The sequence below is a fragment of the Pangasianodon hypophthalmus genome, chromosome 10 (genome assembly GCF_027358585.1).
Source record: "Pangasianodon hypophthalmus isolate fPanHyp1 chromosome 10, fPanHyp1.pri, whole genome shotgun sequence".
Lineage (NCBI taxonomy): Eukaryota > Metazoa > Chordata > Actinopteri > Siluriformes > Pangasiidae > Pangasianodon > Pangasianodon hypophthalmus.
In genome coordinates, this window is record NC_069719.1 from 21942028 (window position 1) to 21968741 (window position 26714).

Below are 26714 nucleotides of genomic sequence, written 5' to 3' on the forward strand. Positions count from 1 at the left end.
CCCCACATGGACAGTCTGAAGATCACTGAGATTACTGAGGATGGTACCACTTAAAAACCATGAAGATGACTTTGGACCACAATTCATATCAACAGTTATGCTACGATGGCTTATGACTACAATTGCCACAAACAGTTTTGCACTCAAGTTTAAATCATTTAAACTAGCAGTTATCAAACCCCTGTTTAAAAAACCTGATGTCGACCCCTGTCAGTTGTCCAAATATAGGCCAATATCAAACCTCTCCTTTACCTCCAAGATCTTAGAAAAGATTATAGCACAGCAGCTATACCTAAATAAGAATAACATTCATCAAATGTATCAGTCAGGATTTAGGCCTCATCATAGCACAGAGTCAGCGCTGGTTAAAGTGGTAAATGACCTACTACTGGCCTCTGATCAGGGTTGTGTCACCTTTGCTAGACCTTAGTGCAGCTTTTGATCATGCTATTCTCCTTTGTAGACTAGAAAATGTTGTTGGCGTTAAGGGAACGGTCCTCTCCTGGCACAGGTCTTATTTGACTGATCGTTATCAGTTTGTAGATATAAATGGTGACTTCTCTACCCATACTAAGGTGTCCTGCAAGGCTCTGTTTTAGGCCCACTGGTCTTTTGTTACCTCTGGTTTGGATTATTGTAATGCCTTACTGTCTGGTTGTTCCAGTAGGTGCATAAACAAGCTCCAGTTAGTCCAGAATGCAGGGTCCTTACTAGAACCAGAAGATATGTGAATGACCCCAAATGACCCCTATTTAATCCATCCTGCATTAGCTCCCAATCAAATTTTGCATTGATTATAAAATATTACTATTGACCTATAAAGGAATAAATAGTCTCGCACCACAGTACCTGACCGAACTTTTGGTCTTTTATGATCCTACTTCGATCAACGGTGCAGGCTATTTGTTGAAACCTCAAATAGTAAAGGCTACAGCAGAGGGTAGAGCTTCAGTGTTTAAATCTAGGCTGAAAAAATATTTGTTTAGTTGAGCCTTTTGTGAATAGTTTTTTCTTAGGTAAAAGAGCAGATCTAGAGGGCTCATGGGCATAGAGTGTTGTGGTGAACTGGGATGTTTGGATGCTGTTGTCTCCCCACTCTCACGCGTTCACTCAGGTTTGCTGACAGTGGAGTGGCTGGCTGCCTTATGTCCCAGGGCACCCTCATGTCTGTGTCACCTTCTGGCTCTCCCTTTTAGTTATGCTGTCATAGCTAGTCTTGCCAGAGTCGCTGCTTGTACTCTGCATGCAAAGTACATTGTCTTTAACCATTACAGGGCAATAAGCATAACTAATATCTCCTCCTCTCTCTCCCTCTGTCTGTCTCTCTCTGTCAAGCTACACATGCTACTCCTGAGATATCAGTGATCCTGACCCCTTCTGCTCTCTGGACCTGCCTGATCCATCCTGATGCCCTACTACTGGTTGGAGTTCTCATCGACTGGAAATCACTCGCTGCTGCTGAGGATGACCCCAACATGGACAGTCTGAAGATCACTGAGATTACTGAGGATGGTACCACTTAAAAACCATGATGACGACTTTGGACCACAATTCATATCAATTGCCACAAACAGTTTTGCACTCAAGTCTCTATCAGTGAACAGTTGAGTGTTAAGTACAACAAAACAGACTTCATGTGAAAACTGTATGGAATTTCCTGGTTACAAAATTGCAATATTTATTCATGTAGTACACAGTTATAAAAAGGAATTTTTTTTATAACTGTGGATGGGTTCCCTTTTGAGTCTGGTTCCTCTCAAGGTTTCTTCCTCATATTGTCTCAGGGAGTTTTTCCTTGCCACCCTCACCTCTGGCTTGCTCATTAGGGATAAATTCATATATTTAAATTTTATATCCTGAACGCATTTATTTCTGTAAAGCTGCTTTGTGACAATGACCATTGTTAAAGGTGTTACACAAATAAAATTGTATTGAATTGAATTGCTAGGTGGCTGTTATGGGGTCCCAGGTGGATGTTATGGTGTTTCTAAGAGGTTTCATATGATCCCAGTTGGTTGCAAGGTTGTAGCTAGTCAGTTGCTAAGGAAACTCGGCTGATTGTTAGGGTGTTGCTAGGTGCTGTTATGGGGTTACAGGTTGGTGCTATGGTGGCTTATGAGGTTTCATATGATCACAGTTGGTTGCAAGGTTGTAGCTAGTCAGTTGCTAAGGAAACTCGGCTGATTGTTAGGGTGTTGCTAGGTGCTGTTATGGGGTTACAGGTTGGTGCTATGGTGTTTTATGAGGTTTCATATGATCACAGTTGGTTGCACGGTGGTAGCTGGCTGTTACGGGGTCCCAGGCTGCTTCTATGGTGTTTCTAATAGGTTTCAATATGATCCTAGGTGATTGCAAGGTTGTAGCTAGGGTCGGTTGCTAACGAAACACAGCAGAATGCTAGGGTGATATTAGGTGGCAGCAATGGGGTCCCAGGTCTTTGCTATGGTGTTGCTAGTTTTCTATTTATTTTTTGTTGCTAGAATAATTGTAACTTCATGTTCACTTGACAAAGCCAGTTAATAGGCTAAAGGTTTTGTTAAAAAAAATGTTGAATGGCTAAAAAGGCTAATATTTGCATAACCCTGGTTCTCTGATAGCATTAAGTGAGGTGTCTCACTATGGGATACGCCCCTTCCACGTATTCCTCAGAAGGCTTATTACATTATGCCAGCCCCTACTGGCTGGCAGACATGACGCTTGTGTCTGGGAGTGGCTCCTTTCACCAGTATAAGAGGGGAGACACAACATCATTACATTATTCAAAACAAGTTGCTCTTCCTTGCTTCACGCAGCAAGGAGGGTGATCTGGTGAGACACCTCACTTAATGCTATCAGAGAACCAGGGTTACACAAGTAACCTATTGTTCTCCTTCAAGCATATGTTTTGGTGTTTCAGTATGGGATATCCTAACTCCCCTATTGCCAGATAGCCTGTCTTGAACTTCTCTGCCAACCAGAAATGACATTACTCGGGCCTGGATTAGTCCTTGTGGACTCAAGATCCCACACTCAGTATAGCATGTGCTAAAGTCTGTGCTATAACATCCAATTTATAAAACTTTGCAAATGTGTGTGGTGAAGACCAACTCGCTGCTTCACAAATATCATGTATCGTGACACCCTTAAAAAGAACCCTTGAAGTCAACATTCCCCTTGTTGAGTGTGCAAGTAAACCAGGCGGGGGCATGAGACCCTTACTGGAATATGCCAAAGAGATTGCTTCTACTGTCCAGTGCGATAAGTGCTGTTTGGTGATCGGCTTCCCCATACAGGGTTTTGCCCAAGATATGAACAGCTGATCACTCTCCCTGAACTTTTCAGTCCTTTCTGTGTAGATGCACAGAGCAAGCACTGGGCATAATGTATTTAACCTTTGGTGCTCTGCTGAAGCAAAGGGTGGCAGATAGAAAGCTCTTAGTTCAAGAGGAACAGTGGAATTGATAAATTTGGGCATAAATGCAGGGTTTGGTCTTAATAGTACCCCTGCATCCCCAGGAATAGATACCCAGGGCTCTAGTATTCTGTATGGTTCTGATAACACTTTTGGGCAACCCAGATGCATGTCCCATAGTGCCAAGCACTCTGGATGAGGGTGGAAAATCTAATAGTGTTGTCCATTCTCATGAGAACATGATGCCCTTTCAGAAAGGGAAGAAAATGCCTCAGAGTTAGAAAAACCATCAGCATTCCAGATAACGTGTACACTGATCACATGCCGACCCCATCTCCCATTTATTACCCTGCCCTTGTGGATGCCCCTGTGGATGCCCCCCAACCAGACAATGACGCATCCATCATAATGACTTTTCTGGCCTGAACAACGCCCATGGGTACCCCTTGGATCAAAAGCAATGGGTGTCACCCTCACTCTCCTCTGAGAGTGCCATAACGGGTTCAGTTTTAGAGAGGCTACCCAGCATTGGAACTCTCTCATGAATAATCAACCTAGGGGAATGACTATCAGGGCTGAGGCCATTAGCCCTAATAGTCTGAGGCATGTGTGAAAGGAAATTCTGTTTCACCTCCAACACTCAGCCAGACACCGGGTAAATTTTATCACTCTCTCTTCCTTCAGTCATGCTCTGAAAGTCACCAAATCCAGTGACAGTCCCGGATATGTTACTGACTGTGTGGGAATTAATACACTCTTTTCGGTGTTTAATTTTAAGCCCAGTTTCTATAGGTGTTATAAGAGCAACCCTGTGTACTCTCTCGCCAATCGTCTATGTATGTAGCGAGACAAATGCCTTTTTCTCTGAGTGGCCGCTTCTGTGTATTTGACGAACACCATTGGGCTGAGAGACAAGCTGAAAGGAAGAAATAAATATGTGTATATCACCCCTTGGAATGCAAACCTCAAGAATTTCCCATGGTGTGGATATATTCTTGTATGAAAATAAGCATCCTTCAGGTCGATGGACGTGAACCAATCACCTGGGCGCACCAATTTCCGTAGTGTAGAAGGAGTGAGCATTCCGAACTTGTACTTCATAGGTATTTGTTCAGTGCATGTAAATCTAATATGGGACGGAGAGCCAGAGTCCCGTTCTTCGGAGCAAGGAAGTATCTTGAATAAAAGCCACTTTAGCTTTGTTTGAGTGGAATCATTCTTATTGCTCTTCTGTTCAGCAAAGAGAAAATTTCCTCTTGGAGAATATGCGCTGATTCCCTCCACACCTGAGAGTGAATTATCGCCCTGAATTGCGGAGGGCAGGCCGCAAACTGCAGTCTGTACCCGAATCATATTGTTCTCAATACTCAACGGGACTGTGTGCATACTTGCCAGTTGTTTAACTGCAGCATTCTGGCGAGTGGCTGAGTTGTGAGCAGGTTTGTGGTCTGTACTGCACATGCGTGGACACTTGGTGCTTGGAGTTTAAGTGGCTCACCATTTTTAAGGGGGTGGTGGCTTCCTGAGGTGGTGTTATAATATGTTTTGCAACACACATTTTTTTGCACTCTGTTTCACAACACTTTATTGAGTTTTGAGGATGTAAGGTGCTTGTGACTAATGGGTGCGTGTGCACCACTGCACCATCTCTCGCTCTCGTCACTGTTCTGTTTTCCCCACGGAACATCTGGGAACTTCAGAACTCACTCCCCCTACCTTCTTCTTCCTCCTCACTCCCTGAGTGCGCTGAGGAGCTGGTAACAGGTGAATAGTTCCTTCTAGCCCATGCAGGCTGCTGCTCCAGTTTTCCTCTCTGAACCACTGCACTGGAATGAGGTCTCTGCCGCCTGGGAATGCAGAAACTGGGAGGTGGACGAACAGTCACTTGTGCAAAGGTTCAAAGCCCTGACTTAGAGAGTGACTGCTTTGTAAGCGCGTCCATTATATTTGACTGGAATCAGTCCACTTTTGATGGCAATGTCGGGTTTGCAGCCGCTTTGCGCCTTGGATGCTAACCATGGTAGACATGTGGAAAAGACCTTCCTCCTCCATTCCCTCCACATCGAGAGCAGATCCCCTTTGAATGGGCACTTTACTGGTGAACAGTTTTTCCTTCCAGGTGACTGCAACTTCCTCCAAGAGCTCTGGAAATATCAGAAGGAGCTGTCTCGCTGCCCATTTCCCTCTCAACAGACTTCTACCCTCATAGCATGACTTTGCAGCCTCTGCTACCACAGTCGGCCACAGAATATTTAGTTTCGCTGCAGCGCATTTGCACATCGTGCAGATCAACACTGAGAATCAGAGAGGATGGTGCCCCACCTGCCTCCTCCATGGATCCCAGTGCAGCAAGGGGTTGTGCCGGTTGCACAGGGGGAAGGAAAAGGGAGTCCTTGAAATCTTCCTCTTCTTCAGAGAGAAGGCAGTCCGATTGTCCCCCTTCGTCAAAGTGAAGCTCCTCATCGTCCTCTTCATTCCTGCTCAACATGGTGGGCAAAGGGGCAAAGCTGTTCACCTCAAGATAGTTCCGCCGTGATGGGCAGCTCCACAGGAATGGAAACCTATGGGGTGGCAGCCAGAGCAGGGCTAACTTACACGAGGGGATCCTGCCCCGACAGGCTAGTTCGGCATGAAAACTCTTCATGGTGAAGCGCGCACAGTGCTCACATGATCCGGGACTATCGTGTGAGCATTGAAGTGGCATACCCCATAGTGAGACACCAAAACGTATGCTTGAAAGAGAACCACATGAACATTTAGTAAAAGCGAAAGCTGATGGTGCCAGATTTTGAATGCAAGTGAATGGGAGAGTTTTCTTGCCCTACTCCCAAACAAACACTCATAACTTGAAAAAATTTTTTTTGAAAAATAAGTTTTTGAAAGGGGGAATAGTTCAACAATTTATAGCTCGAATGGAGTTTCTAGGTGAAAGTATAAGGATAGAGGAAAATATTTTGTAACTTCAGACAGTTTACCCTCAAAGCTAGAGTGGTGATGTCATCCACTCTCACTTTTCCCCATTAAATGAATGAGGGAAGAAAAAAGGATGGATAGAAAGAGAATGATGAGTGCAATCCCAAGTTTGACCATATGAATTTTGGTCAGGACCCGGTGTACGCAAGTTTGACCATGTAAATTTTGGTGGTTAGTAGCTTGAGAATTGAATGAATTAGAGCAGTTTAAATAATAAAAAAAAATTTCGAAGTATTCCTATGGAGAAAAAAAACACTATTCGGAATGCTGCTACGTAGCAAATGTAATTTCGATTCTTCCCAAAAGCACAAGCACACTATTCCTGTATATGATCTACAATCCTGCATTTCACAGCTCTATGTCAAACATTCCGGCCCATGAAAATGGAAGAATTTGCATAGAGAAGAAGAAGAAAAAAGAAGAAGAAGAAGAAGAGAATGATGGCTCTTTCAAGTCAACATAATAAATCAGGGATAAATCAGGGATATATATATATATATATATATATATATATATATATATATATATATATATATAAAATCAAGGAGCTAGAAATAGTACAGATAATTGATCTGTCACAGAATATTCACAAGTCATCATTTTTGAAAACCTACAGCTAGCTAGAAACAGCTTTCTTCCAAACAGAATGGCAGAGGAATCCCAAGTTTATTTATTTATTTTTTTGTCAAAGCATTTTTCTGGCAGCTTTAACTGGCAATATCAATCTTATTATAACATTTAATGTTTTAGATTGTATTCCAGTGTTGTCCACCAAATTTTGCATTTAACATTCTCGCCAATTTCATCAGGATGAGGCCACACCTTGCTTTGTTTGGGACATCTGGAAACATTATAAGAAACTCCCTGTGTCTCAGTAGGAGCCCTGTAATGTGAAAATCCATTTTGCAAATTCGGGGTAGTAGTATTACTAGTGACCACTCCAAAAACTCCGGAGAACTCCTTCAACTTTCATAGGTACCGTTACAAAATATCACCTCACAAAATATCCTAAAACACAAATAATAAAATTTATTTTCTGTTCTTTAATACTGGAGAATTCCGTTATCACTGGGTTTTAATACCAAACATATATCACCACCTGTGCAAAATATACGCATTAACGAATTAATATTTCTAAACAACTATGAGCTGTATTTCATTGAATTAGATCACTGTACACTGGACTACCTGATCATTGCCCACTTTGGAACGGGGCCAAGGCACTTCGAGTAAAGCTTGCAATGCGTGAAGACATGAGATGATGTTTTCCATTTGATTCTGAGAGTGAGGTGAGCACAGAAACTCCACACTGATGCCTAAAAACATCGAACGCAGAAAATATCATTAATCAGTATTCAACAATTCTAGTTAAAACTAAAATAATCCATTCACTCAGGACAGTTATCCATATTGGTCAACATAAGTGATAATAACTTAATATGACCAAAGTCTGTTATAAGTGGTGTAGGTATAGGTGCTGCATGAAACATGAAAAAGATCCCTATGTATACAGTTATATATGAAATTTCCTTTCTGTGTCATTTCCTGACCCAGGATGAGGTGAAGACGCTCCACACTGATGTCCTCTTGGGACTTTGTGCTGTCCCGAGTGGTGGACTGGCCCATTGTGGTGGGGGTGACTGGTCTGGAGAGGTTGGCCGGCCCCTCATCAGCCATGATAAACTCACTGCTGTTGAGCCAGAGCGCCGTGGCATGGAGGATTGGAGCCCAGGAGCTGCAGTAATGCTGACGTGCCTGGTCCAGTGCTTCGGCTGTGTAGAATGAGCCACCTGAGACAAGATGAGAGCAAGTTACTTGACACAACCTCCGAAAACAATGTTGAACTACAATATTTAACTATTTAAAAGCTTTAGGAGTTACCTTTATGAATCTGATATACTGCAAGCTGTGATGTTGGCTTGTATATTTATATCTACAACTCTCCATTTAAAAAAAAAAAGCATGACACTAAATAATATAACAGTGACTGACGGTGCAAGGTATTAGGTTACATAATTATTTAATTTGTCCAAACATAATTATTAAAATTGCTCTCAGTATTTAGTAGTTTATCAAGACATTATAGAACTACAGCCATATATACATTTTTACGTATTTATTATCCCTTGCATATTTGTATTTACTATCTTTTTATACTTGAATGTTTCCCTTTTTTCAATCATGTGTTAACTGTCTTCCATATTCCAGAGCTCTCTACAGCACAAAATCCAACGTGGGTATACTACAAACGGCAATAAATGACTCTTAACATGATCCAGTTTTCTCAGATTTTTGCCTGATATGTTCAATCTTTTAAATATCTTTTAACATGTTTTAGCGTGTTTCAAGGGATGCACTGTAACTACAAATAATGTGCCATTATACACTGACATAGCAGAACTAATGATATAACTAGTTCAGTAATTACCATGGTAGAACCCCTCCTAAAATACCTCTAATCCCAAATGTAACACAATCTAGTCAAACAGAATAATAGTTTCATCACTGTAACTCCAGTTTCTCAGTGTTTTCAGCTAGCTTCCTCTCATCAATGTCATGTGATTTGTTGATGGTGACCTGTGGAAGGTAGCTGCTTGGCATAGTCTGGAGGCAGTGTGAGCAGCGCGTGGTCCTGCAGTGCTGCCAGCCACAGGCAGCTCAGTGTGCCCAGCTCACCCTGCACCAGTTTTAGCAGCCCTGCAGCTTCACCATCATCAGAAGGGTCCTGCTTCTCTCTGTGCCTGCTGCTTTCCACTGCCATGATATACACCTGCAATGACATGTGCACAGAAAGAAAAGTACTCATTACTGGGACTCAATAAGCAAACAATACGAAGTGAAACAACTGAAAGATTCTTAACTGGACAGTGAATGCAACATCTAACCTCTGCCCAGGCTTTGAGAACAGCTAGTGTCTCCATAGTTAAGGTGCTCTCGTTGTAGAGAGGATTAGGCACATCCCTCCTAGCCTGAACTTTGATTAGCGAAGACGCCAATAGCTGATAAACCCTCCTGAGGTCACGGAGGTCACTGACAACCCCGCTGGCCATCCATGCACTGCAAACCTGCATGCCCATAACAATAAGAACCACCATGAGGCTACTACAGAAAGACAATAATGTATTATAAAGCAAATGCACAGAACAGGATATTTTTTAAGCTGCATTTGAAGAACCAGACCTGACAGGCTTTGGCAGTGACATTAGGAGGAGCGTCTGCACAAAAGGCTGGTCTTAGAGCAGCTCCCACCTTCACACAAAAATTTTTTTTACATTTGCAAAAATTACTGTGAAATGAGATTTAGAAATCATGCCACTGTTACAAATAAACATTACCAATACAGATAATTATTCATTTATGTATTGAAAATGCAAACAAGATGCAACCAAATTTTTAGTGAGGTGAAGTCAACTGAAGTGACTTGTGGCCAAGTATGGTGACCCATACTCGGAATTTGTGCTCTGCATTTAACCCATCCAAGTGCACACACACAGTAGTGAACACACACATACCATGATCACACACCTGGAGCAGTGGGCAGCCTTTTTTGCTGCGGCGCCCGGGGAGCAGTTTGGGGGTTCTGTGCCTTGCTCAAGGGTCTCACCTCAGTCATGGTATTGAGGGTGGGAGAGAGCGCTGGTCTATTCACTCCCCCCCGGACCTGAGACTCGAACTCACAACTTTCAGGTTCACCATCGGGTTGCAAGTCCGACTCTCTATCCATTAGGCCTCGACTGCCCCCATTAATAATCATGTATTATGCATTTTATGTATTATATATGCAAAATTGTTACTAAAGTTTAAGGATGCTTAAGGATCATGCTTAAGGAGTCTTGGCTAAAGGGTGTGTTTTTTAATATTTTAATATAATGTGAGAGAAGGCAACAATAAGCCAACATGCTACTTCAAACATATTTCATGTATTAATTTCTAACAAAATCATGCATTAATAAATCCCATTTTAAATTTTCGAGGTCATAACTTGGTAACATTACTTGGCACATTTGTTTTCTTCTAATGTTAGTTATTGTCACCTGCCATTTCCTTAGTTGCATTGCAGCTACCAATTTACTCAACACTTTAAAGAATCACTGCATCTTTTTGAGCTGTAGAGCAAAGGACTAACTGCATAACTCTGTATATGAATAAACAGAAGCTTTAAAATAGTTGCATTTATCTAAATCTAACTAACCACCCCTTGCACCAAATCAGAGTGCAAGAATGGATACAGAATTGCTGGAACACAAACTTTCACATCAGCTACTTCGTTGACTATTCTTTTACATCTGAAAGTACGTCATCTGAATAACATCTTTACATTGGCCTGATACTGCTCCAGAATGACATGGCCGGGGAACTCAGGTTCTGGGACACCTGCAAACTTGCGGATGATGAGCAGAAGCATGTGTAAGCCGGCCAGCCGGAGCTGCTCGCTATGATCTGTTGCTGCCATAAAGGCCATGCGCACCAGATCACCCAAGTGTAGAACCAGGAAATCTACAAAAACAGTAAAGAGACAGTAAAACATTCTAGAGTGTAACTGCAAGTTATGTGTGGTAGCCTATAATTTCCTTAAAGAAAAAAGCTTGTGAGACACCAGAATTTTGTGATGGAATGACATAAGCAATACATATTATAACAATAATCACAGATAATCACTGACAACTACAGCATGTCCCATAGTGTTTTATTCCTCTTACACCACAACAATTTGCCAACAGTTACACTTTTTATCAACTAAAGAGCTGTACTTTTTATTTGTATAGTTATGTTTAATGTTATGGAACATCCATGAGACAAGTTAGTTCCTGGTATCACTTATGTTATGACAGCTATAAACCATTGTTCCCTCAGCAGCCTCTCTTTTTAGTCTCTCTTAAAGTTAGAATAAGACAAAAAAAAAAAAAAAAAGCTTGATGAGAAACTGGAAAAGACAAAGTTATCTGTTCTGAAGGCTCCCCCTTGGTGGAAAACTTTCTGACCGTTACAATGTGCTGACACCTAGGCCTCCTTCCATAAATATTAAATAAACTTCTCTTAACAAAAAAATTCACCATATCAATGAGTATAGGTGTGTGTTTGTTAAATAACACAATAAAACATTTATTATTAGACTAGATTATTAGACTGTTAGATTAAGTGGATTATACAATTCCTTGTGAATGAGCTGTTACTAGACAAAGGATAACCTGAAAGATAGAATGAGCACATTCCTATGAATGAACAATATATGAATTATAGCTGAAACTACTGACAGAGCTGCTGTTATAGAAAAGTAACCAACACCTTCTGAACATCAGAACAGAAATTTCACCAGAGCTGTGGTATAGAATATTATATCTGTTACAAAAGACAATGACAAATTAACCACTTAAACTGCTCGTTCATTATTTAGCTCATCTTAAAACAAACTACTCACTAACTATTATAAATTATTCAGTAACTACAGAAAAACTAAGAAGAAAGTTAATATGAATGAGGAGTGCAAAACTAGACCAAGTGTCCTGGCAGTTGAAGGGGTTAATTCTCAGTCACCTCTTGTGACCTCTGACCTGTGGACTTGTGCAAACGTTGTTCTTGAGCCAGTGTCATGTCAAAGTGAGCCGGGTGTCCACTCTCACATTGCACTATGATGTTGCACACACACTCAACAGCGAATACACGGCTGGACCAGCGCAAGTTGTTGAAGGGCCCATTGTATACACACTTGGCAGTAAAGAATGATGCATCATCATAGCTGTCTGCATCCTCTTCCTGATTCATCTCCACAGGCGCAGCAACTACTGAGTCTAGTACATAACAAGAGAATAGTCTTAGTTCCAATATCTGTAAAAGGTACAATACATCTGAAATTTCTTGTATAGGGAGAAAATTCCTGAAACACAATGATTCTCTAATAATTGGAAATGGCACTGAATTTGCCACTAAATTGCCACTAAATGTGTGTGTGTGTGTGTGTGTGTATGTGTGTGTGTCTCTCTGTGTGTCTGTGAGTAGCGATAGACTGGCATCTAATCCCTGGTGTATTCCTGTCTAATGCCCATTGTTCCGAAAATAGGCTCTGGATCCACCGCAACCCTGATCAGAATAAAGCGGTTACTGAAGATGAATGAATGAATTTCTATTGTCTATATTACATAAACATACCTGAACAGGCAGAGGAGAGTACATCCTTGCAGAGCTTGAGCCAGTGAGCCAGCTGGCTCTCAGCGGCTGAGCTCATCATGTGGACAAGTGTTTCTTCAATGTCTTGGCAGAGTCGGGCATCCCGCTCATGATCCAACAGACTAAACAGAGCTCCCTCCAGACCCACCTCCTTAATGGTCACATCTATGAAGCAAAACCACATAGTCACTTTTCCAGTGAGAATTTCCAAATTTACAATGAAATATTTAAAACAGAGTTCTCAAACTTTGCAGGAGGGACCCCTTTAACTGTAAAATAAATTTCCAGGTGTGTGATGCTGCCTCACCCAACTGTGTGTTGTCTCTTCGTGGCAGCTCCTTGACCAGGGCCACAGCATACTCAGACACCGCCACTGCCTCTCGCTGGGCTAACTGACGCAAACACGCTACCACCGCCCTGCGTAGATACAGGAATGAGCTGCACAGGTTCACCTGCATTCAAACACATACCCAAGTTATTAAATACAAGAATATCTGGGGGAAGAAACAGGGCTATCGGCAAAATAGGGTATGTGCTGATATGGGTATAATGACAAACAAACTCAGGAAAAAATAGGAGAGTAGTGCAGTGATATGACTATCTGTGGTAACCAAGATGCATTTAATCCTGTAATAATCCTGTAATCAGCCAGAACGGAGAAAGAGTAGAGAAAAAGGATGAGGGAACAGGACTATTGCCAAGGCTTCTTCTAGGGCAAATGATCTCACTAATCCTACATTCACTTCTGCAAGTGACAAACTGAAATTTGACTTTTTTGATGTTCACTATATGACCAAAAGTCTGTGGACACGTGACCATAACATTCACACACACACACACACACACATACATATATATATATATACACATATATATATATATATATATATATATATATATATATATATATATATATATATATACATACATATATATATATATATATATATATATATATATATATATATATATATATATATATATATATATATATTTTTTTTTTTTTTTCTTTTTTGGAAAATTCCCATTCCAGGTTCAGTCTCCCCTTTACTGTTATAATAACCTTTCCACTAGATTTTGGAACATGGCTGTGGGGATTTGCCAATTCAGCCACAAGAGCATTAGTGAGGACAGGCATTAACGTCAGGCGAGAAGGTCTGGGGCAGTTGGCACTCCAATTCATCCCAAAGGTGTTCAGTGGGGGTTCCCATTTACAGAATGCCTAAAATGTATGAAAAATTTAAAACCTTAATTTCATCTTATCCTGGAATATACATCCTTACATTAAGCATATACACATATATTATAAAGAGAGACAAACTACAAGTGACACAAGTCACTTGCTAGTGTGAACGTAGGGCAAAAGGAACTCTAATGTGACTTGTGTTGTCATGCCACAAGTGTGCATTGTGCTTTACTAAAGAGGTTTGCTCATTTTTGCTATACATTTAGCATTTTTTCCATGAGTTATTAGGGTTACTGTAACAGATATTCCAGTATCAGAAAAATTGCTCTATGTATGTCTGCAGAAAAAAGCCCTAAAAAATTCCCTGGCACTAACCCTGCAATGAGAGGCTGTGACTGCAATAGTTCATGCTCAAAACCAGAACGCCTGTTTAGGGTTAGCCTGCAAAACATCTGAAAGTCAGTGAGAGAGTGAGGAAGAGAAAGATAAGAAAAAGAGACAGGAAAACTGACAGACAGAACTTCAAACTGTAGCCTGTCAGTAAAGAAGAGGAGACATACCAAAACAGAATAATCCAACAAGATCCCCTGTATGAGAGAGTAAAGCATAGCACTGTCATAGCAAGGAAAGTCATCTCAAACCAGAATAACTCAACTCAAGATCGAAACTGAGGACTTCATTATTACAAACTAGTTATTCCACTACACTTAACACCTAAAGAGGAAAGTTGCCAGTATTTCTATCCACAAAATAATGATATTACATCAATCCGTACTATACCAACACACATACAAAACAATTTAAAGGTCAGTAGTTTGTGTGTGCGCCTATAGCTCTACTCAGATTGAACTAGTTTTACATGGGCAGGTGGATTTTAGTCTCGTCAGAATCCATCGTGGAAAAATTACACAATATTTTAGCTTCTATAAACTGCCAAGTCAAAATAACCCCAGGTAATATACAGTGGATATAATTTACACACCCCTGTTAAAACGGCAGGTTTTTGTGATGTAAAAAAGATTAAATCAAAACAAATCATGTCACATATTTTTCCACCTTTAATGTGATATAGCAACCAACAAAATTTAAAGAAATTTTGGAAAAAAAAAAAAAAGAGAAAAAACTTAATAAACTGATTGCACAAATATGCACACCCCTTAACTATTACTTTGTTACTTTGTTACAGCACTGTTTTTTGGGTAAGAGTCTACCAATTTAGCACATCTTGATTTGCCAATTTTATTCCATTCTTCACTGCAAAAAATGGTATCCTGTGGGAAAAGAGCTTTTGTATCATTTCTTCAGTATTAAGACACCCCAGGAAGCGTTCTTTTCTACCTTCTTGACTGAGCACAACTTGCACAGCCACAAGCGCTTACAGGTGCTCATAATAAAGGACAAAACAATCAACCTCTATTAAAATGTGACAACCATACATCATGAAGACACCCCATCACCAAAACTTATCCCTTCAGAAAGGCAACAACAAAGCTGAAACACTGATCTCACAGTCTTTATCTCATGATGTTGCTCATATCGTGACCCTTTCCAGCAAGAGGAAGGTGGTAACTTCCATCTTTTGGGAAATGTCACATCTTCAAGCTTGTCCGCAAAGTATTTCTGTATTACATTTGTATTCTGTTCTAACTTTTGAAACAAGACGAAATGTCAGTGTCAGCCTAAAATTCCTTTCTGAAAAGAAAAATAAATAAATAAATAAAAGAAATCAAGATCTTCATCTGAATCTTGTCCTAATCATGACGCTGATTCTCCATAATTAAGTGTGTGTGTGTGTTTATACTCACACAGAGGCTGGGTACCAGACTGGCCAGGTCGACGTGGCGGGGTGAGAACATGTGCAAGTGTTGGAGGCATGAAATAGCCTGAGCCTGCACCAGGCAGTCTGGACTGTCCTGCATTATAGCACAGGCCAGCAAACATGAGCTCCTAACTGCACACACACCCACACCCTCACCTGTGCACAACACAAAACACCACATGCACATGAACATATGTCATGTGAAAGTTTATGAGAAGTTTTTAGTTACAAGTCTGGTGAAAACCTATTGAAATTTGTTAAAATGTCAAGTTACCTTATTATACTCTTGCATTTATTTTAAGTATAGCCAAGTATGTAAGGAATAAAATACTTGGGGGGCGTGCTATACTGAAAAATAGCCAACAACTGTGTAGCGTGATGTGGCCTGACTCGAAGCAGAATTACTGTTACCACCTAAACATTTACAGTTAAATTCACTACTGTGGAACATCTGAAAAACAAGTTCATTCCAGTCATCATAAAAGCTTTAAACAGTCAGTTGCTCACCAGTCTCACTCTTTCTCCTCTCTCTTGAGGTTACTAAGACAAAAAAAAACACAGATTGTCTTGTCTTTCCAGAGAAACTGGAAAGTGCCAAGTCTGTTGTCTTTAAGGGGGTATGTAGGCGTCTTCCACAGTGGCAAATTACTAACCGTTACAAAGCTTTGACACCCGAGACACCTTCCACAAATTTACCTCATAGAAAACTTCACCAAATCACCTATTATATGCTTTTCTTTGTTAAATAGCAGCAAATGTATTATCCGTCTAACAGTGGATTCAGAAGGTATTCCAACTGCTTCAGATTTTGCACATTTTATTGTGTTATAGATTTAATTTAACATGGATTAAATTGATTTTTTATCCCTCTGTCACTAGATGGATAAGGCATTATGTTTGTGGGTTGTCCGTTTGTTGTCCATCCTTCCATCCGAGATTCTCATTAGTGAAGAACAGTTGAATGTTTGTAGGATTTATTTGAAATTATCAATGTAACCAGCAGATTGAACTGTTTAGATTTTGGAATTGATCTAGAGGGGAAAATGTCATACACAGAATAATCTATAATAATGAGGCAAAAATATGATTTTATAAATTCTTGCTAAAGCACTCCAAACTGAGTTCAGGAGCATTCTGTTTGCTTTGGTTATCTTGAGATATCTGTAGAACATAACAGGAGTCCAAACCATGAAGTCCAAGGCTCGTGACTCTCAGTAGACCTCTGCTATCAAACTGAACAGATATGTACAGTCAGGTCCATAAACATTTAGACACTGACAAAGTTATTGTTATTTTATCTGTCTTTCACAGTATATTGCAACTAAAATTAAAAAATGAATATGACTTTCAGCTTTAATTTAAGGGTATGTACATACAAATCAGGTGAATAGTGTAGGAATTACAGCAGTTTTTTTAAGGGACTTAAAACAACTGGACCATCTAACAAGCATAAATTAAATTGTCATTTTTAATACTTGGTCACAAATCCTTTGCCTGAAGTCTGGAACCCACAGACATCACCACACTGGGTATCTTCCTTGGTGATGATCTGCCAGGCCTTTACCTAAGGTGTCTTAAGTTCCTGCTTGTTCTTGAGGAGTTTTGCCTTCAGCGACGGCAAGCTCATTTGATTTCAGGTCAGGTGATTGACTTGACCATTGCAGAACATTCCACTTCTTTGCCTTAAAGTCTTCAGTTGCTTTTCAAGTCATTGTCCACTGTGAATCGCTACCCGATGAGTTTTTAAGTATTTGGCTGAAACAGAGCAGATAATATCTTATAGACTTAAGGTCTTTTAGACTTCAAAATTCATCCTGCTGCTTTTGTCAACAGCCACATAATTAATAAATACAAGGGAACCAGTTCCACTGGCAGCCACACATGCCCATGCCATAAGATGAGGTGGTATGGTGCAGCTCCTTCCCTTCTTCATACTCTTCTCTTCCCTTCATTCTGATACAAGTTGATCTTTGTCTCATCTGTTCATAGGATGTTGTTCCAGAACTGTACAGGCTTTTAAGATGTTTTTGAAAAACTCTAATCTGGTCTGTTTTTGAGGCTTACTAATGTTTGACATCTTGGTATTGGTATTGGTATTTACTCAGGTGAAGTCTTCTTTTTTTCAACCACAGTTGTTTTCTTCCAGGCCTTTTGGTGTTCCTGAGTTCACCCATGCATTCTTTTTTTTTTTTTTTGATCTGGCGACACAATGTTTTTGCTATCTTTAGACCTCTTATCTGCCTAATTGTAAGTAAAATAATTAAGGAATAATACACACCTGGCTTTGGAACAGCAGACAGCTAATATAACAATAGATTTATCAATGCCCAAATATTTATGGATCTGACTGTAGATCTGAGCAAGGTTATAAACCATTTTTAAAAGTTTCAATGTTCCCAACCACCAGGACTTCCTAGAGCTGCCCATACAGCCAAACTCAGTAACTGGGTCTTGCAGCAGGTGTGTGTTGAGCATCAGCTGCAGATGGAGAGAAGGTTGGATCTGGCAGATAATGCATGATGGTTCTCACCTGTTTGATCATGGCAAATTTACTTATGTGTGGCTTGTTTGACTTTTAGGGACAACCTACACGTGCCAGGATTCTACAGTGGTGCCAAAACCTGGGAGGAGGTACCAGACGCCATCAATTTTTCAGCTTAGCGAAGTCATTAAGTCCCTCATCAGCCACTACTAGACACATCATCAGACTCTCCTCAACCTGCGCAGTGAAAAGCAGCAGTGATTTGAGGTGATCGCTTAGGAGCAGGCTGAAACCTGACGGGTGCTCCAGATGCTGCTGCAGCCAACTATGCTTCTGGCTGCAGCACCTCCATCTGTGGCCACTCCAGACAACACGGCTCACGAAGATGTCTTCCACGAATGACTAGCCTTAGTGCAGTCAGGGGAAGGGCTCTGACCCTCCATCCAGCAAGTTCAGCCCAAATGTTGCACTATCCCACCCATATATTTTGTTAAGGGCAGATTATATCAAGGAACACAGGACAATCGGAATAAGGAAGAGACAACCCACTTGTTGGTAATGAGGAGCTGTAGAGAAATGCTGTTCCATGCAGCTCATTATAATCCTACAGCTGGGCATTTGAGATAAGAGGATAAGACACTAAACTGTCTCATAGCCTGTTTCTACTGGCTGGGCATTCTTGGCGAAATTCACAGGTCGTGCGCTGCATGTCGTAAATGTAAGCTGGTGAATCTGACGGACACCCCAAAAGTGCCACTGTTCCCCCTTCCATTGAGCGAGGTCCCCTTCAACAGAACTAGTACAGATTTCATCAGGCCATTACAACAGACTGCACAAGGGCATTGCTTTGTGTTAGTTTTAGTGGACTATGCAACATGAATCCCGAAAGCAGAGTGTTGGAGAAGAAACAGTGTTGGAGTCGGGATCCTAAAAGAGATCCTAACTGACCAGGGAACTTCTTTTATGTCACGCATCCTTCATGAACTGTATATTACTGAATTATTAGGCATTAAATTGATTCGCACCAGCATTTACCATCCACAACAAATGCGCTGGTTGAAGGGTTTAATCAAACCCTTAAAAATGAGGCTCAGAATTGAGATAAGTGGCTCGAACCCCTGTTATTCATAGTACAAGAGGTCCCACGGGGTTCTCTTTATTCGATATTCAGTATGTTCTTTAACTGAGAGCAAAACTCCACACCTTAAGTCATCCAATACAGGAGAATTTGCTTCAGGCCCAAGAATGGTGTACTCGGCTATGTGAAATTGCACTGGGAGGTAAGGTACTCATTTAACTACCCACTATCCACTACTACTCATTTAACAAAGTGACAAGGGCCCTTTGAGGTCACAAGGCGGTCAGAGAGGTCGACTATGAGGTCAGACAAACGGATAGAGACAATGCACGTCAAATTAACCACCTCAACCTGCTTAAACCGTGGAGAGAGATGGTTCCTGTGGCTCTGGCAATGGTAGTACCCGAGAAGGAGGAGCTGAGACAGGAGTAGTAAATCTAAAATGTGTGGCCCAATTCACCCCAGTCCCTTGTGGAGACCATCTCTCACCATCCCAGAGAGCACAAGTTGCCAGGTTACAAGGGGAATTCTCTGACATGTCAACACAGTGTCCAAATTTGACACATACTCAACTGCTTGATTGGTTGGGTGCAGCTGGCTTTTATTTGACACTGGATTTAACCAAAGGGTATTGGCAGATTCCCTTGACTCCAGGTTCCCAGGAAAAACTGCCTTTTCTACTCCATTTAGGTTACACCAATTTGTCAACCTTCCATTTGGTTTGTTTGGAGCCCCAGTGACATTTCAGTGTCTCATGGACAGAGAATATGCCACTGCTTATTTAGATGACAATCATTTATAGTAAAGATTGGCAACCTCTGTTCCGATCACTCCCCACTCCAGTAGCTCCACTGCATGAAGCATGCCAACGTGCGGATCTGGAACTTCAGCCATTCAAGCTCAAGGTAGTCCACAGGGCGGGGGCACAGGTGGTATTGGCTCATGCCAAGGTGGGAATTGGTTGGTGGGGGTATGTAGCAGTAGGGGTTGTGGTTGAAAGTCAGCTGCAGACTGAGGGGAAGCGGGTTGAACCAGCAGGTAATGCGTGATGATTCTCACCTGTTTGTGATCATGGCGAATTTACATACATGTGGCTTGTTTGTCTCTTAGGGCACGCCATGAACCACAGAGAGAGAGCTGAGCTGAATAGTATTTGTGTTTGTGCATGTGTATCCTTGAGTGAGAAAATGCTGAAAAGCACTCACAGAAAAAAAATGAAAAATAAAAATAGCACAAAGCTTTGTAAAAAGTCACCTGTCTCCTACACCAGGCTAGAAGGGCCGATTGCCACTCAGTGGCCACTCTAACAGAGCTTCAGAAGTCCTCAGCAGAGATAACAATCAACAGAAATTCAACAATCTCAATACTATAAAGACAACAATCTCAGAAATACTCCGTCAATGCGACTTTTATGGTAGAGTGCCTAGATGGAAGCCACTCCTGAATAAAAAGTATATGGCAGGACTGAGAGCATGAAGAAAAAGATTCTCTGATCTGAAAAGACAAAAAGTACTCTTTGGGCTGAACTCCAAGTGCTATGTCTGGCAAAATCAGGTACTGCTCATCAACTGCCTGATGAAATACCATCACTACTGTGAAGCCTGCTGCTCCCAGCATCATGCTATGGGGGTGCTTCTCAGTGGGCAGGGACAGGGAAGACTTGTCAGAATTGAGGGAAATATGAATGGAGACAAATACAGAGAGGTCCTTGAAGAAAACCATGCACTTGACCTCAGACTTTGTCAAAGGTTCACCTTTCAGCATAACAACGACCTGAAGATGGCAGTTCACAGATGCTTCACAGAAGAGGTCTGAATACTTTCAGAATCAGAATCGCTTTGTTGGCCAGGTACACTTGCATGTACCAGAAATTTGACTTAGCAGAAATGTTGTTCATCTACGTACACCAAATCACAGTGCAGATAATGCAAACAGTGCAAGTATAAATAGTACAAAACAGTGCAAATAAAAACAGCGTGACAATGAAAACACGGTACAAGAAACAGACTATACAAATCACATAATAAACACAAGCCAAAAAGGTGCAAACATAGACAGTTATACAGCCTGTGGGAAGAAACTGTTTGATTGTCATGCTCTCTTGGTTTTAGCTGCCCTGTGTTTTCCAGAGTCTGATCACTCTTACAGGTGTTGGCCAGGATGGGAAGGGTCTGCAATGATATTTTCCAAATACTTCTGTAATCTGGACTTGTACAGATCACTGATGGACTGCAGGCTACACCCAATTATCCTTTCTGAACAGCAGATGATGCGCTGTAGCTTTCTCTTGGCCTACGCAGAAGCTGCACCAAACCAGACAATGATTGATAGATAGATAGATAGATAGATAGACAGACTTCATTGATCCCATGAGGGAAATTCTTGAATTCTTGGATGATGAAGCATGTCAAGATGGACTCAATGATCGCCTTGTGGAACTGGACCAGTACTGACTGGGGGAGACTGAATTTTTTTGAGTTGTCACAGAAAAAAACAGCCTTTTTTGAGCCTTTTTTATAATACAGGTGATATTTCCATTTCATTTGAGACTGCATGAGATGACAGTACCAAGGTATTTGAATGACTCAACTATTTTAACAGGTGAGTCTTTTAGAGCAATTTGGGAATGTTGGGGCTGCTGTTTCCTGAAGGCAACAATCATTTCCTGTGTTTTTTGTATGTTCACCTCCAGATTATTACTCTTGAACCAGGTCACCAGCTGTTCAAACTCATGTCTACATATGGTCTCATTATCATTGGATATCAGACCTACGTATAAGTATGCAGTCGTTGGTAGTATATGGAGAATAGTAAAGGGAGAGCACACATCCCTGAGGTGCACCAGTGCTGAGGGTTGTGGCGTCTGAAATGCAATTTCTAATCTGCACATACTATTTTTCTCAATCAAAAACTCTATGATCCAGTGGCAGATAGAGTTTGGCAGATTTACTTATCTGGGTTTCTTGACCAGCAGCTCTGGGATGATTGTATATATGGTGATGAGTGGTCGGGGTAATTCTGGAGTCTGTATGGAGGAGGAAGGTGTCAAGGTGTCGAGTCCAGCAGCTTGATTAGCAGTCCATTATTTTTCAGATTGGCTATTGTCATGCAGCTAGGTGAGTTCTTTTTTGTGTTGTGATTTCTGTTTTGGAGGCCTTTCCAGACTGGGGAGCAGTCATGGTGGTAAATTGTTCCTCAAGTTTATGTGAGTACATCATTTTGGCTGCTCTGATTCCTTTTTCCAAGGAGTACATGTCTTCATTGTATGGTTCCTGACTACCAGACCTGAAGGCTGCCTCTTTAGCCAGGTGTAAGTTCGTTAGCCCAAAAATAAACCAAGGCTTGTCTTTGTTGTACTTTTTGCGGGGATGCAAACATCTTCACAGAAGCTGATGTACGCAGTCATCGTATCAGTGTTGTCGTGGATGTTACTTGTGGCCAATTTAAATTAGTGAGGCCAATTAGTGGTGTCAAAGCAGTTCTGCAGCCTCCCCTCTGCTTCTGTGGTCCTTCGATCCTTGGCTTAAGTCAGTGTGGTTGAAATCATCCAAAAATAATAACTAGTCACTGCTGCGCTTTGTGGGGGAATGTAAACACCAGCCAGTATTATTGAGGCAAACTTGCGGGGTGAATAAAAAGGCTTGCAGTTGATAATGTGCAGTTCTAAAATGGGGAACAACATCTAAAAATGACTGACACATGTAAAATCACACACTGGCTCCATTTGTTTTGTTGCAAAGTTTAGGTTCACTATCTACTCAGTACAGCATGAAGCTGGGTAAATCCACTGCAGCCTCGGGATAGAACTCACTGTCGTTTACGTAGATGAGCCTCCATACAAGTCTCTGTGAATTAGCTGTTACTATATAAACAATTACGTATTAGAATGAGCTCATTATATGTTCTGGACCAATATCTGGGCTATTTGGAGAGGTAGTAGAGCCATCCCCATTTATTGCATTGTTTGGTGTGGCCCCGGAAAACATTAGTTTTAGTAAAAGGAAAATTAAAACATTGGCCTTCTGTTCCCTTCTGGCTAGGAGACTGATACTGGTTAAATGGAAAGACCCTATTCCACCGACATTCAGCCACTGGATAAGGGAAGTCATGTACCATCTTAAGCTGGAGAAAATTAGGTATACAGTTAGAGGGTCTACTGGAGCATTTTATAAAATTTGGCAACCTTTCTTAACAGTTGTTGAAGAAATGAAAGCAGGCAATATGGTATTGTAAAAGAAAGGGGGTGGGGAATATTATTTATATTTACTTCATATTGTTTATTTATTATTATTATTATTATTTTCTTTGTTTACAGATGTCTGATCATGTACAGTACTCTTATGCTATGTCTGGTGTTTGGGGGATGGGGGAGTTCAGTTTTGTATGCCTTTGTTTTTTCTGTATAATTTGAAAACAAATAAAAAACCTTGATCAAAAAAAAAAGAAGAATGAGCGCATTAATACAAACCTTTGATTTTACTTACAGCTGGCAGTGCTGTCACAACACCTTCTTACCAATCAGATAATGCTAATTAACAATCATCCAACATTCAAATATGTCTTGGCTGTCCTCGAAAGGGCTCTTAGAATAAAAAACCAAGTTGCTTCACTTTAATTTGCCTTGTTAGTTATGCACGAATATATTATTTAAAAAATCTTAAATAATTTGAGAAATGGTTGTATGAAACTAAAAATATATTTGATTACATTATCCCCATACAAATTGTTGTCCTGCTGTATATTTCAATCAAATAGTTGGCCCCTAAGACCTAATTGTAGTTATCTTTTAATGAGATCACATATTGTAGATATATGTAAATTAACAGAGACAAAGAGACATGGGGACATTCAGTTGACACAGATGTCTGTACCTTGCAAGTCAGGACCCAGTGATGTGATGAGTGCAATGAGGCAGCGCCCAAGACTCTGCTGCACCTCCACATGAGTGTGTGGTGTGGTGAGAAGCAGGCGCAAAATTAGAGTCAAACTGGCCTCCATGTGACTATGGTACAGAGGTCCAGCCTGGTCCACCACCATGGCCAAAGAATGGAGAGCGCACATCTGTCACACACACAGACACAAACACCACATATTTTAAGTGCCAAAGCCTACACTCATGAATGTTACGTCACACTTGACAGTCAGTGAAGTGTGAACTGGTAAAAATATTAGACCACAATATGCAAGAGGACACATCTGAATGCAAATTGCCAGACATCTTAAAAAGAAAACACTAATAAATTAAAATTCTATCAGGTCTGTCTCACCTGGACCTCTGGCGAGCTGCTGTCCTGTGAGAGTGTGAAAAGAACCCCCACATAAGCACTGAGGTTTTTGGCTGAACTAATGCCTCCCTGGTAGCGATAGAGTGCCCCCAGCAACAGGGCATGTCCGGTCCGCAAAACAGCTTCTCTTGCTGCTTTCAGCCTGCAGGAATAAACATCTCACCTTTATGTGGCCTCTTTACTGGTTCAGAAATCTAACGAATATGGGCATAAAAAGATTTTCATAATCATAATGATCATTTTTAAAACTCTAATGTACAAAAGGTCACGGGAGTATCTTCTGAGAATTGAAGAGACCCTTAGACCAGTTGTAAATTGTCATTATTTCAATATTTGTTAATGAGATTATCACAAGTTCTGTCATTATGACCTACTAGTCCAATGTACCTCAAGACTGTTAGCAATGTAGAAGGCTAGAAAACATCCTAAATGGTGCACAAGCACAGCAGGACGTGTATTTATTTTATATTCATAGAGAAATATTACATGGAAATCTAATATCTGCAAACTGTTACATGCTTATGGCTGAATGTTAAACAAAAATGTTAAACAAAAAGTACAGCAATTCTACTGATGTCTTCATCATTTAAAAGTGCAATAAATGGAGAGGTGTTTGACATGCGATATGTTTAAATACTGAATACATTAACTGAGCTGGTTTTACATTTTTATTTGTTTCTCATTGTGTTGGTTTTTGCAGTTCTCTCAGATTCTGTGTACAACTGAGGAATGGGGGTTTTAGACAAATATTTTGGACTCACCAAGTCATAACGAGGATCAATTATTTTAGAAGTCACTTATAATACTCGTTTTTGACCATTTTAATGAGTATGTTATCCTATGTTAGTCTTTCCAGCGCTTACTTTTTTTCTCATAAGGAGTGCTTTTTCAAGCATTTGTTTAGTTCATCACTGTTTCTGGTGGCGATGCTGTTCACTTGCGCTATTATCTGGATTTCGGCAGACTTTTTTGGGTGCTTTCTTGGTGTTTAAACAAATTTGTGTGCTTCCTCGATCTGCCAATCTTGCCTTTGCATGTTTTGCAAACAATCGTTAGCTGCACCATGTCCAGTGTGTAAAGTCTGAGCGTTTTCTACGTAACTGACAAAATGTGTCATGATAGTATCACGATACATGATCTCTCTGAAAAAGCAATCATGGAGACATTTTAATTATTCAATATCTAAGATTGTCATATTGCCCACCCCTAGTTACATGTATCATTTAAAGAATTTGGCTTAGGCCCTTATTTGGAGCAACTTACAGAAGCACAAGTCTCCATCAAATGTTAGTACAAATAAGTCAGTGTCTAAGAATACAATCATGCCAAAACCCTGTTAGAAAGGAGTTAGTACAGCGGTCTTGGTCATTGTCTTCATCCATGTCTTTCTTGTATCTTGAGAGATTGCGAGAAATTTAGCTGTTCTAGAGGCTTTAAGAACATGGTACGGAGTGAGGTTTGAGAAATGTAACAAGAAACTGAGGATTCCAAGAACACTTACTTATCAAAGCTCATCAGGCTGAGGGTGACTGTTACATTGTGGTCACTGAGAACCTGTGCTAATCGGGCTAAACCCTCAGCAGCCACACATCGCAGTAGAGAGTTAGAGCTCTCCAGCGCTCCGAGTAAGAGAGAGAGTGCGGGCTTCTGCACCTCCTCTGGACCAAGTGTTACATCACCCAATGCAAAGCACTGAAGAGAGAGAGACAGACAGAGTTTATATACACTAGGAAGGTGTATATAATTGATATATAATATGATTTTCCAATAAATATGCTGTAATAATATGCACAGCACAAAGTGTTAGCTTCTCAAAATAGATGCGGCTACATGGATGGCAGTTGCATTGTCATCACAATTTCCACCCCAATTCTGACCTACAAGCACATCTAAAGTGGATATAAAAAGTTTACACACCCCTGTTGACATTGCAGGTTTTGTGGTATAAAAAATTAAACCAAAAAAAAAAAGTCAGATATTTTTCCATCTTTAATGTGATATAGCAACCAACAAAATTCAAGTTAAAAGCAAACAGAAACATTTTAGAAGAAAAAAAAAAGAAAAAACTTACAATAACCTGGTTGCATAAGTGTGCACATCTTTCTATAATGGGTTATGTGAATGTGCACAGAATTAAACAAATCATATTCAAACTCATGTTCAAAAATAATGATCATACACCTGTCATCATGAAGTGATTAACCCCAAATAAAGATCAGCTGTTTCTGTAGGATTTTCTTGACACCTTATTGGTTTCAACCCACTGCTGTAGCCAGTGTCTGCAAAGCATGTACAAGATTTTATTGTCAAAAGGTATCAATCAGGAGAGGGGTAC

General features: G+C 40.6%; 1 protein-coding gene across 6 annotated transcripts in view; it reads right to left on the reverse strand.

The window, feature by feature from the left end:
• The window catches only part of heatr5a (HEAT repeat containing 5a), an 86212-nt gene that overhangs the window by 20011 nt on the left and 39487 nt on the right, over positions 1-26714 (reverse strand). For 5 of the 6 annotated variants that reach the window (XM_053237749.1, XM_034308310.2, XM_026919463.3 and 2 more), the window contains 14 exons: positions 25881-26071; positions 24362-24521; positions 23966-24155; positions 15521-15690; positions 14276-14302; positions 12837-12981; positions 12512-12694; positions 11917-12153; positions 10683-10861; positions 9545-9613; positions 9250-9429; positions 8942-9134; positions 7915-8154; positions 7553-7680 (listed from right to left, as the gene is read on the reverse strand). In XM_053237749.1, coding sequence (XP_053093724.1) covers positions 7553-7680; positions 7915-8154; positions 8942-9134; positions 9250-9429; positions 9545-9613; positions 10683-10861; positions 11917-12153; positions 12512-12694; positions 12837-12981; positions 14276-14302; positions 15521-15690; positions 23966-24155; positions 24362-24521; positions 25881-26071 — 2292 coding nt within the window. The remainder of the gene's footprint in view (positions 1-7552; positions 7681-7914; positions 8155-8941; positions 9135-9249; positions 9430-9544; positions 9614-10682; positions 10862-11916; positions 12154-12511; positions 12695-12836; positions 12982-14275; positions 14303-15520; positions 15691-23965; positions 24156-24361; positions 24522-25880; positions 26072-26714) is intronic. The other variant, XM_026919464.3, reaches the window with a different exon arrangement.